Consider the following 13,627-nt stretch of genomic DNA (forward strand, 5'->3'; position numbering starts at 1 on the left):
ATGCAACCATTGGTTAATGGTTGTAAGTGCGGCTTCAAATGTAGTCTGTCTGGAACGCGCCCATTCTCACAACGTTGAGTTAGCTGGATTCCATCTCAGCTGCTCACGACTACACAGATTCTCTGGTTGCTTTTAGAGAGGCAGCCCAATTCTGTTTATCAGATCAGATTTTTATTTTTTTCAATAATTGGGAAAAGGATTGGAATTGGGCTGTGAAACATGGGGCAGTCCCTCCTGACCCAGTCCAGATTTAGACTGCTATACACACACACACACACACACACACACACACACACACACACACACACACACACACACACACACACCAACAGATTTAGACTCCCGCTCTTTGCGTCACAAAGCTGCTACCTCGGGTTACACTGGTCGTATAAGACCAGTCCTCTCTGCTCTCAGTACCTTCCCATAGAGGGCCAAACACACACACACACACTCTGTTCCGCCCTTCCGGCACACATATGAAGCATGCTTGGATGTGTGACTGTACATGTAAATCACATAATCCAGCACACTAATTCCACTGGGAATTACAGACCTCAAATTGTTTTTATTGATCATAAAGTATTTCATGTAAATATGTGAGATCAGATATGAGCTGTTGTGGAAGCCTGAACATTGCATAAGTATGCACTGAAGAAAACATGCACCATCACACACACATTCAGCTATTTATTGATTTGGGTGGGTTCCATTTGGGTGGGTTCTATTTGGGTGGGTTCCATTTGGGTGGGTTCTATTTGGGTGGGTTCTATTTGGGTGGGTTCTATTTGGGTGGGTTCTATTTGGGTGGGTTCCATTTGGGTGGGTTCCATTTGGGTGGGTTCCATTTTGGGTGGATTCCATTTTGGGTGGATTCCATTTTGGGGTGGTGAAATAAGAAACTAAAATGGGTAACTTCAGTCTTCAACGGACTGATATGAAGAAACCTACAAATAGAAGTGTTGAAATCAACTGTCACTACTAACCTAGGAGATTTCACGTTAGTGGTCTGTCACCAACCAACACTGGTGCTTTTAAGCTCACAGCAGGCTTTTGTTCTATCCCTGCATTAACTAACACACCTGACTCTCAGGTCAGGTCTTGAGCAGTTAGTTGTTCAGGGCTGCACAGCCTTCTCCTGGACCAGGTTTGGTGGACCAGGACCACTGGCTGAACTCATATAAATTAATATAAATTTAACCCATTCTGTGCTGCGGTTAATTTTGTTCTCTCTCTCCCCCCCCCCCCCCCCCCCCCCCCCCTCAATGGTGACCAGGTGGGCTCGGTGGTAGCGGTTGGCTGGATCCGCTCCAAGAAGGCGGTTGATTGGCGGTTGTTCCGTAACATCTTCCTGGCGTGGTTTGTCACAGTGCCAGTAGCCGGGCTGTTCAGCGCCGCGGTCATGGCCCTGTTTGTCTACGGCATCCTCCCTTACGTCTGAGGAAGAGAGGAGAGAGGGAGAAAAGACGAGATGGAGAGAGAGAGTGGGAGAGGGGATGGTAAAGAAAGAGGAGATGCAAAGAATGAGGCTAGTAGGAGAAAAGAGATGGACGGAGTGGTTAATTAAACTGTCTAGAGGGGAGAAGAAAAGAGAATTAGATCACACGCTGCCTGGGTTCTAGTCCTGAAGAGGGTTAGATCACACGCTGCCTGGGTTCTGGTCCTGAAGAGGGTTAGATCACACGCTGCCTGGGTTCTAGTCCTGAAGAGGGTTAGATTACATGTTGCCTGGGTTCTAGTCCTGAAGAGGGTTAGATCACACGCTGCCTGGGTTCTAGTCCTGAAGAGGGTTAGATCACACGCTGCCTGGGTTCTGGTCCTGAAGAGGGTTAGATTACATGTTGCCTGGGTTCTAGTCCTGAAGAGGGTTAGATTACATGTTGCCTGGGTTCTGTTCCTGAAGAGGGTTAGATTACATGTTGCCTGGGTTCTGGTCAAGAGACTTGTTGACTTCTATGCTGAAGGAATCTTGTTTTATTTTTTTATTTTTATTTTATTTTTTGCATAAAGAAAACTAATATGTTCAATCTTATAAAACAACCTGCTGTACAGACGCATATTACCGACAGACGTGTTACGGACGGGCGTGTTACGGACGGGCGTGTTACGGACGGGCGTGTTACGGACAGACGTGTTACGGACAGACGCGTTACGGACAGACGCGTTACGGACAGACGCGTTACGGACAGACGCGTTACGGACAGACGCGTTACGGACAGACGCGTTACGGACAGACGCGTTACGGACAGACGCGTTACGGACAGACGTGTTACGGACCGATATACGTTAAGACACTAGGATTCTACTGTTTTACAGGCAATAATATGAAAGATAAATGCAGTCTACACAATGTTTCGATCATCACTAGTTAACACAGTTAAAATGATATCTCATCTTTATATATATATATATATATCTTTTTTATTGCGTTATTAGCGGCTGCCTGCAGTAGGAAACCGCGGTGTAGTTGGTTCAGTAGTTATCCTTAATGCCCAAAAGAAAAATTGTACATATTGTAATATTGGATTATTTGAGTGCGATTTGTTATACTGCAGCTTAGCTTTAAAACAAAAGATGTGTGTCGTTCAACCAAACCACTCTGACCCTTCATAGCCTACCATTACCGTTACTGCCCTTACATGCTAGACAGGAAGGAAGTTACTGCCCTTACACGCTAGACAGGAAGGAAGGTCTTGTTGCCACGGCGACCATAAAACCCTCCCGGGGTGCTGAGATTGCAATTTTTTTATTTTTTTTCCAGATATACAGTACCAGTCAAAATTTTGGACACCTACTAATTCAAAGATTTCTCTTTATTTTTACTATTGTCTACATTGTAGAATAATAGTGGAGACATCAACACTATGAAATAACAATGGAATCATGTAGTCACCAAAACAAAGTGTTACAAATCAAAGTGTATTTTAGATTCTTCAAAGTAGCCACCCTTTGCCTAAATGACAGCATTGCACACTCTTGATATTCTCTCAACCAGCTTCACCTGGAATGCTTTTCCAATAGTCTTGAAGGAGCTCCCACATGCTGAGCACTTTCTTCACTCTGCGGTATCCCAAACCATCTCAATTGGGTTGAGGTCGGGTGATTTTGGAGGCCAGGTCATCTGATGCAGTACTCATCACTCTCCTTATTGGTCAAATAGCCCTTGCACCGCCTGCAGGTGTGTTGGATCATTGTCCTGTTGAAAAACAAATGATAGTCCCACTAAATGCAAACCAGATGAGATGGCGTATCGCTGCAGAATGCTGTGGTAGCCATGCTGGTTAAGTGTGCCTTGAATTCTAAATAAATCACAGACAGTGTCACCAGCAAAGCACCATCACACCTCCTCCTTGCTTCATGGTGGGAACCACACATGCGGAGATCATCCGTTCACCTACTCTGCTTCTCACAAAGACATGTCGGTTGAGACCAAAAATCTCACTTTTGGACCAAAGGACAGATTTCCACCAGTCTAATGTCCATTGCTCATGTTTCTTGGCCCAAGCAAGTCTCTCCTTATTGGTGTCCTTTAGTAGTGGTTTATCTTCTGTATACCACTCCTACCTTGTCACAACACAACTGATTGGCTCAAACACATTAAGAAGGAAAGACATTTCACAAATGATCTTTTAACAAGGCACACCTGTTAATTTAAATGCATTCCAGGTGACTACCTCATGAAGCTGGTTGAGAGAATGCCAAAAGTGTGCAAAGCTGTCATCAAGGCAAAGGGTGGCTACTTTGAAGAATCTCAAATATAAAATATATTTTGATTTGTTAACCTGTCTAGGATGAGAGTGCCGCTAGCGGCACTCCCCCCCCACCCCCACTGAAAAGGCAGAGCCGCGAAATTCAAAAAAAATATATTTTTAAAATATTTAACTTTCACACATTAAAGTCCAATACAGCTAATGAAAGACACAGATCTTGTGAATCCAGCCAACATGTCCGATTTTTTTATTTTTTTTACAGGGAAGACACAATATGTAAAGATGTAAATCTATTAGCTAAAAACACATTAGCATAATCCACCATTTTTCTTTGTCCACCAACAACAGTAGCTATCACTAATTCGGCTAAACTAAGATATTTATAGCCCCTAACCAAGAAAAAAACTCATCAGATGACAGTCTGATAACATATTTATGGTATGGGATAGGTTTTGTTAGAAAAATGTGCATATTTCAGGTAGATGGCATAGGTTACAATTGCACCCACCGTCACAAATGGACTAGAATAACTACATAGAGCAATGTGTTTACCTACTTACTAATCATCAAACATTTCGTAAAAATACACAACATACACTAATCGAAAGACACAGATCCTGTGAATACAGACAATATTTCAGATTTTCTAAGTGTCTTACAGCGAAAACACAATAAATCGTTATATTAGCATAGCACATGTGCAAACATTACCCCAGCATTAATTCTAGCCAAAGTGAGCGATAACGTAAACATCGCCAAAATATATTATTTTTTTCACTAACCTTCTCAGAATTCTTCAGATGACACCCCTGTAACATCACATTACAACATGCATATACAGTTTGTTCGAAAATGTGCATATTTAGCCACCAAAATCATGGTTAGACAATGGGGAAAGTAGCCCAGCTGGTGAGAAAATGTCCGTGCGCCATATTAGACAGTGATCTACTCGTATACATAAATACTCATAAACGTGACTAAAAAATATAGGGTGGACAGCGATTGATAGACAATTTAATTCTTAATACAATCGCGGAATTACATTTTTTTAATTATCCTTACTTTTCAATACAGTTTGCGCCAAGCGAAGCTACGTCAAAAAACATGGCGTCCTAAGCCACTAACATTTTTCGACAGAAACACGATTTATCATAATAAAAATTTCCTACTTTGAGCTGTTCTTCCATCAGTATCTTGGGCAAAGGATCCTTTCTTGGGTCTAATCGTCTTTTGGTGGAAAGCTGTCCTCTTGCCATGTGGAAATGCCAACTGCGTTCAGCATGAACTGGAAGCGTGCCCAGCGATTCACAGCGTTTCAGAAATAAATGTCCCAAAATCGCACTAAACGGATATAAATTGCTATAAAACGCTTTAAATTAACTACCTTATGATGTTTTTAACTCCTATAACGAGTCTTAACATGACCGGAGAAAGATTACTCCCAACACTAATGCTTGGAACAGGTGCGGGTCGGTGTCCTCCAGGCGCATGACGCAGCTCCAAAAGAGTGACTAGCTACAGGGTTTTTTAATTTATAGTGCCTGTGAACGCGCAATCGACCCCATTCAAATCGTCATCACGTAAAGGCATCCAGGGGAAGACGTAAGCAGTGTCCGTATACTCATAGGAATAACATTGGCTTTAAAACTGACTCCAGAACAGTGGCCAAAATTTCTGAAATCTGACTCCATGTCAGGGAAATTGCTGTAGAATGGGTTCTGTTCCACTTAGAGACAAAATTTCATCTCCTATAGAAACTATAGACTGTTTTCTATCCAATAATAATAATAATATGCATATTGTACGATCAAGAATTTTGTAGGAAGCCGTTTCAAAAATTACACGATTACCATAAATAGTGACAACAGCGCCCCCAGCCTCAACAGGTTAAACACTTTTTTGGTTACTACATGATTCCATATGTTTTATTTCATAGTTTTGATGTCTTCACTATTATTCTACAATGTAGAAAATAGTCAAAATAAAAACCCTTGAATGAGTAGGGTTGTAACCAAACTTTTGACTGGTACTGTATACAGTATATATATATTTTTTGGTATTTTATTAGGATCCCTACAAGCTGTTGCTGAAACATCAGCTACTTTTCCTGGGCTCCACATGAAACATGACGTCATACAGAACATTAATTGACAAGGACAGATGTTACCGTAGAAACCAGTTACCAGAAGATGTCCCAATTTGAACTGCGTTCTGTATGTTTTAAAGATGGATACCCTGTTTTTTAATGTGTTCTATAACGTCATTTTGTACTGTAAACTATCATGTGGTTTTCCGTCTATTAGATTTTGTATTTTGTCTTTTTATGAATACTTTTTGTTTTCACTCTGGTTGGAGGTATAGAATACACCCATTATTCTGTCTAACCGTTTCATTTATTATTTAACATTTTAACTGAGCACATGGGGGGGAGGGGCAGGGGAGGGGCATTCTCATTTTGTTAGTTTCAGAATAATATTTTACCAAAGATCCTGAGGAAACCCTTTTAAATCAGTTTCAGTATTCTGAACCATCACTTCAAAAAATATATATATTTGACTATTTGCAGAAATTTAACAAACAAACTGTTTCCTTTCTGTAGTGAACTGGATATTTGTTTGTGTTCCAAGTACAGTATTAGAGGTGTGTGTGTGTGTGTGTGTGTGTGTGTGTGTGTGTGTGTGTGTGTGTGTGTGTGTGTGTGTGTGTGTGTGTGTGTGTTGGGTAGGACAGCTCAACAGGGTGTGTTACACCATGCCAAAGTAAGCTGCTGTACTTGCTGTCATAGCAACATGCCAATATCACACAGACACGTCAAAGTATAGCAGCAGCCAAAATACTGAAACCAACACACACACACACACACCGCCTTTATAAGCCCCTATACCAGCTAGTCACCTGTATTCAGACTACACACACACAAACACACACACACACACCGCCTTTATAAGCCCCTATACCAGCTAGACACCTGTATTCAGACTACACACACACACACACACCGCCTTTTATAAGCCCCTATACCAGCTAGTCACCTGTATTCAGACTACACACACACACACACACACACACACACACACACACACACACACACACACACACACACACACACACACACCACCCAGCAGTATGTTCAGGCCCACCGGTGCTGTCTGTTGTATATCCCAGCCCTCTGAGACAATACTGGAGGATGTATATACTGTTAATATATGGGTCAGGGTGACCGTCTGTCTGTTCTACGTTTCCTGTTTGTTCAAGTGAAATAACCTAAACTAGCAGGCGTAAAAAAGACCCCTTGAGCTGAGTCCCCACAGTTAGTTTTTTTTTCTCTCCAGGGGAAACAGAAGTTAGTTTGAAAAATCCTGTATCCGGTGACCAGTGTAAGAACTAGCTCAACAGTATAGTAGTCACACACCTTCTCTGTCTAGACTCTAGATTGACCCCCCCCTAGATGCACCCCCGAGGGGGGGGGGGGGGGGGGCGTTTGGTCAGACGTCATGTCATTGTGAGAGAAAGGATCATATCAGTGATGTCCCCCCCGTCCCCCCCTTCCCTTTTTTTTGTCATTGGCCCTGTCCCAAATGGTACCCTTGGTTCTCTATATAACCACTACCCCATGGGACTCAAGTCAAACCGGGGAGGGGGGGGGGGGGGGGGGGGTGATGATATCAGTAGTTTTATTAGGGGAGGATGATATCAGTAGTTTTATTAGGGGAGGATGATATCAGTAGTTTTATTAGGGGGGGTGATATCAGTAGTGTTATTAGGGAGGGGGGTGATATCAGTAGTGTTATTAGGGAGGGGGGTGATATCAGTAGTGTTATTAGGGGGGGTGATATCAGTAGTGTTATTAGGGGGGGTGATATCAGTAGTGTTATTAGGGAGGGGGGTGATATCAGTAGTGTTATTAGGGAGGGGGGTGATATCAGTAGTGTTATTAGGGGGGGTGATATCAGTAGTGTTATTAGGGAGGGGGGTGATATCAGTAGTGTTATTAGGGAGGGGGTGGATATCAGTAGTGTTATTAGGGAGGGGGATGATATCAGTAGTGTTATTAGGGGGGGTGATATCAGTAGTGTTATTAGGGGGGGGGATGATATCAGTAGTGTTATTAGGGAGGGGGTGATATCAGTAGTGTTATTAGGGACGGGGGGGTGATATCAGTAGTGTTATTAGGGAGGGGGGTGATATCAGTAGTGTTATTAGGGGGGGTGATATCAGTAGTGTTATTAGGGAGGGGGGTGATATCAGTAGTGTTATTAGGGAGGGGGATGATATCAGTAGTGTTATTAGGGGGGGTGATATCAGTAGTGTTATTAGGGAGGGGGATGATATCAGTAGTGTTATTAGGGAGGGGTGATATCAGTAGTGTTATTAGGGAGGGGGATGATATCAGTAGTGTTATTAGGGAGGGGGGTGATATCAGTAGTGTTATTAGGGACGGGGGGGTGATATCAGTAGTGTTATTAGGGAGGGGGGTGATATCAGTAGTGTTATTAGGGAGGGGGGTGATATCAGTAGTGTTATTAGGGAGGGGGATGATATCAGTAGTGTTATTAGGGAGGGGGGATGATATCAGTAGTGTTATTAAGGGGGGTGATGATATCAGTAGTGTTATTAGGGGGGGAGATGATATCAGTAGTGTTATTAGGGAGGGGGATGATATCAGTAGTGTTATTAGGGAGGGGGATGATATCAGTAGTGTTATTAGGGACGGGGGGGTGATATCAGTAGTGTTATTAGGGAGGGGGTGGATATCAGTAGTGTTATTAGGGAGGGGGGTGGATATCAGTAGTGTTATTAGGGAGGGGGGTGGATATCAGTAGTTTTATTAGGGGGGGTGATATCAGTAGTGTTATTAGGGAGGGGGGTGATATCAGTAGTGTTATTAGGGAGGGGGGTGATATCAGTAGTGTTATTAGGGGGGGTGATATCAGTAGTGTTATTAGGGAGGGGGGTGATATCAGTAGTGTTATTAGGGGAGGATGATATCAGTAGTTTTATTAGGGGGGGGGGATGATATCAGTAGTGTTATTAGGGAGGGGGGATGATATCAGTAGTGTTATTAGGGGAGGATGATATCAGTAGTTTTATTAGGGGGGGGGGGGTGATATCAGTAGTGTTATTAGGGAGGGGGATGATATCAGTAGTGTTATTAGGGAGGGGGGTGGATATCAGTAGTGTTATTAGGGAGGGGGGTGGATATCAGTAGTGTTATTAGGGAGGGGGGTGGATATCAGTAGTGTTATTAGGGAGGGGGCGATATCAGTAGTGTTATTAGGGAGGGGGTGGATATCAGTAGTGTTATTAGGGAGGGGGGTGGATATCAGTAGTGTTATTAGGGAGGGGGGTGGATATCAGTAGTGTTATTAGGGAGGGGGGAGGATATCAGTAGTGTTATTAGGGAGGGGGCGATATCAGTAGTGTTATTAGGGAGGGGGTGGATATCAGTAGTGTTATTAGGGGGGGATGATATCAGTAGTGTTATTAGGGGAGGGGTGATATCAGTAGTGTTATTAGGGGGGGGATGATATCAGTAGTGTTATTAGGGAGGGGGGATGATATCAGTAGTGTTATTAGGGGGGGGGGGATGTCAGTAGTGTTATTAGGGAGGGGGATGATATCAGTAGTGTTATTAGGGAGGGGGGCGATATCAGTAGTGTTATTAGGGAGGGGGCGATATCAGTAGTGTTATTAGGGAGGGGGTGGATATCAGTAGTGTTATTAGGGGGGATGATATCAGTAGTGTTATTAGGGAGGGGGATGATATCAGTAGTGTTATTAGGGAGGGGGGTGATATCAGTAGTGTTATTAGGGGGGGGATGATATCAGTAGTGTTATTAGGGATGGGGTGGAAATCAGTAGTGTTATTAGGGAGGGGGGTGATATCAGTAGTGTTATTAGGGGGGGGATGATATCAGTAGTGTTATTAGGGAGGGGGATGATATCAGTAGTGTTATTAGGGAGGGGGATGATATCAGTAGTGTTATTAGGGAGGGGGGTGATATCAGTAGTGTTATTAGGGGGGGATGATATCAGTAGTGTTATTAGGGACGGGGGGGTGATATCAGTAGTGTTATTAGGGAGGGGGTGATATCAGTAGTGTTATTAGGGATGGGGAGGATATCAGTAGTGTTATTAGGGAGGGGGATGATATCAGTAGTGTTATTAGGGATGGGGAGGATATCAGTAGTGTTATTAGGGAGGGGGATGATATCAGTAGTGTTATTAGGGAGGGGGGTGGATATCAGTAGTGTTATTAGGGAGGGGGTGATATCAGTAGTGTTATTAGGGAGGGGGATGATATCAGTAGTGTTATTAGGGAGGGGGTGGATATCAGTAGTGTTATTAGGGAGGGGGATGATATCAGTAGTGTTATTAGGGAGGGGGGATGATATCAGTAGTGTTATTAGGGAGGGGGTGGATATCAGTAGTGTTATTAGGGAGGGGGATGATATCAGTAGTGTTATTAGGGAGGGGGTGGATATCAGTAGTGTTATTAGGGAGGGGGATGATATCAGTAGTGTTATTAGGGAGGGGGTGGATATCAGTAGTGTTATTAGGGAGGGGGATGATATCAGTAGTGTTATTAGGGAGGGGGTGGATATCAGTAGTGTTATTAGGGAGGGGGATGATATCAGTAGTGTTATTAGGGAGGGGGAGGATATCAGTAGTGTTATTAGGGAGGGGGAGGATAGGGACGATATCAGGGGCTAATATGGAGGGTTCAGGGCTAATATGGAGGTACATGTAGCTCATAGAGTTGGATAGAGGGCACATACCAATGTCTCTGCCCATGCTAAAACAAGCTTTGTGGCAAGTGAGCCCTCGATCCAACTCTATGGTTTATATCAATGTTTTGGGAGTAGTTTTGATCATCACCAGCGTTTTTGACGGTCACCTGACTTGTAAACGAACCAACCGCCAATGAAAAATGTTTTCTTTTTTTATTTTGACACTTTGTGGTGTATTTTTAATTTTTTTTTATCTCCTGAACCAATCTATGCTTAAGGTGCCATTTGCCTTGTAAAGTTATGTTTTACTGTGTGATGGATACAGTAAGTTATAAGTACTGTGGAGTTTACATCGTAACTAAGATATTGTTGAGTAACTAAAAAAATATATATATGACAAAAAAAAAACGTTTTGCCTAATGATGCCAATGAAAAGACTAAACTATTATTATTATTGTTAACCATGAATAATGTAAGACGAAATAACCTGAAGTGTCTAGACGAAAGAGCGTTAATGACGTCTCATTGTCCTCATGTTTTTCTTCTCTTGTAGTTAGTTATCCTGAACCCTCTACACTGCTGTGTAAACACTACATGTATGGCTGCAATTCAATAATGAAGAGAATAAATAGACACATTTCATCAAAACTATATATTTTTCTACCATCTCTGTTTTAACCCCCCCCCCCCCCCACCGAGTGAACCGCACCAGAAGCTGTGAGGAGGGTGGAACACGCTGGGAACCTGGCACAGGTTCACGAGACTGATGTCATTGCTTGTAACCAGGAAGTGGTCATTATGATGTCATGATTTCCTCCATTCCAACGGGATTGGCCACGTTCTGCTCTAACCCAGCGTGCTCTCTCCTTACGTTAGACTGTGTGTCGGTTGTCGATATATAGATCAGACTTATAAATTACCATTTTTATTTTGAATTTTAGATAAAAAAGCACTTTGTAATTTTGTTTCCCTATACCGCTTTGATGAGCTGCCAGACGGAGGTTACTTATTTATAGCAGGATACGGAAAGCTTTTATTACACTTTTATCATCCATGTCTAGCCAATAAGTTTAAAATCAGGCCTGAGACCAGTATCACTAAGGACAGAGCTAAGGCTAATAAATCTAAGGTCTGATTTCAAATCAGAAAAAGCTCTGTGGACTGGTAACCTAACGTAGCAGGCGTAAAAAGACGCCTGAGCGGAGTTCCCAGGTTGAAAATACTGTATCCCTCAAAACCCGGGAAAGATCCGCTTTGTCGACCTGGCGGAGAGTGGTGGACAGGAGATGACCTGATATGGCTTTATGTCCGAGGCGAGATGACTGCCGCTCGCAGCTCATAGTCCTTGAACAAGCAGTGAGTTGTTATGGAGGCCTGTTCCTGCCAGCGTTTTGGCATTAATCCGCTTCCATAGATTGATCCCCTTTGGAACTCACCTGGTCATATTATTATTTTTTTTTCATGCATTCTCAGTCCTGATAGGCTGTTAGGGATGCACGGCTCAAGGTAGAGAGAGACTCCATTTTGACCAATATTAGCTACTGATCATCAATCAATCAAAAACAACCAATGACTGGGCTGGTATGCCAATGGGGAGAGTTTGACCGTTTGTTACCATGCCGATGCTTGGTAATAGACAACCGAGCCCTCTGACACGCTGCGGGAACATTCTGTGCAATAATAATAAACAAAGCAGTTTCTTGTGGTGTGACGGCGCCACTGTCTCGCTCCGTAGAGGAACTGTTCTTCAGGGAGGATGGATGTAATGGCACTGTGTCCCCCGCATGGTGGTGCGTTTGCTATAGCCCGGAATCACTCTGCGTTTCAATATTGTAAGAAACAGAGCTGAATTCATTTTGGATTTCCAGGCTAGCACTGCTGCTGCTCCTGCGGAGGAAACGGTTCCATTCCTCACTTTGTCCACCAGGTAGCGCTAGCTGTCTCTACTGAGGATGCAGACAGTGTGTCCTCATTTTCTATCTAGTTCTATTCTGTGGTAGAATGTGCTCCTTACCTTAGCTGGCCTGCAGGTTCTCAAACTGCCCGGTGTTGTCTTTATAGCGCTTCGCTGTTTAACCGTTTGATAACCGGTCCCACAGAGCCTGGGCTCCATCTAAGACTTAACAAAGTAAGCTCTTCTTATTTGCATAATAACTGTACTGTAATGTTTTATTTGTAAAAAAAAAAAAAAAAAAGATAATTGTGAAATTAAAAAATGGTCTGCATTTAACTAATTAAATTATGGGAATTAAAATTACAAAGAATACCAAATACAGTGTTGTGGGTGTGGTTATTTTGTGTTGTGGGTGTGGTCTCAGCTAAGAGGGGGTGGCCCCAGGGAAGAAGGGAGCCCCCCAGGGAAGAAGGGAGCATGGCATAGCATTTTCAACCATTGTAAAAGGTAGACTCAGTGATACAGATATACACCGTGGGGCGATTTAAGACGGTACAAACCACGAGGATAATCTCAACGTTTGTTGTCCACAAACACTGATCATGAGCAATGGTTTTGTGCAGATGCTTAGTGATTTAAAAACGACCTGGTAATGAATGCAAACAATAGCCCAGGCCAATGAATGTACAATATAACGAGTATATACACTAAGTGTACAAAACATTAAGGACACCTTCCTAATATTGAGTTGTAACCCCCTTTTTCCCTTAGAACAGCCTCAATTCGTCGGGGGATGGACTCTACAAGGTGTCGAAAGCGTTTCCCCCAGGGGAGCTGGTCCAGGTTGACTCCAATGCTTCCCCACAGTTGTGTCAAGTTGGCTGGATGTCCTTTGGGTGGTGGACCATTCTTGATACACACGGGGGAAACTGTTGAGCATGAAAAACCCAGCAGCGTTGCAGTTCTTAACACTCAATCCGGTACGCCTTGCACCTACTACCATAGCAGTATATCAGCCTCTTCTGGACAACATCTGAAAGGTGTTTTGAGTTGCGGGTGCTGGGGGGGTTTAGAAAAATATATATTTAAACTCAGCAAAAAAAATAAACGTCCTCACTGTCAACTGTTTTATTTTCAGCAAACTTAAATATTTGTATGAACATAACAAGATTCAACAACTGAGACATAAACTGAACAAGTTCCACAGACATGTGACTAACAGAAATGGAATAATGTGTCCCTAAACAAAGGGAAGGTCAAAATCAAAAGTAATAGTCAGTATCTTGTGTGGCCAC

At 43.0% G+C, this 13,627-nt stretch overlaps 1 protein-coding gene across 5 annotated transcripts in view; it reads left to right on the forward strand.

Annotated features, from left to right (window-relative positions):
• LOC129826770 (sodium-dependent phosphate transporter 2-like) overlaps positions 1-6,091 on the forward strand; it is an 83,323-nt gene extending 77,232 nt beyond the window's left edge. For 4 of the 5 annotated variants that reach the window (XM_055887837.1, XM_055887836.1, XM_055887838.1 and 1 more), the window contains exon 11: positions 1,274-6,091. In XM_055887837.1, coding sequence (XP_055743812.1) covers positions 1,274-1,438 — 165 coding nt within the window. In that variant the 3' untranslated portion in view covers positions 1,439-6,091. Of the gene's footprint in view, positions 737-1,273 lie in introns of those variants that run through there. The other variant, XM_055887840.1, reaches the window with a different exon arrangement.
• Positions 6,092-13,627: the final 7,536 nt, after the last annotated feature.

This window comes from Salvelinus fontinalis, chromosome 28 (genome assembly GCF_029448725.1).
Source record: "Salvelinus fontinalis isolate EN_2023a chromosome 28, ASM2944872v1, whole genome shotgun sequence".
Taxonomy (NCBI): domain Eukaryota; kingdom Metazoa; phylum Chordata; class Actinopteri; order Salmoniformes; family Salmonidae; genus Salvelinus; species Salvelinus fontinalis.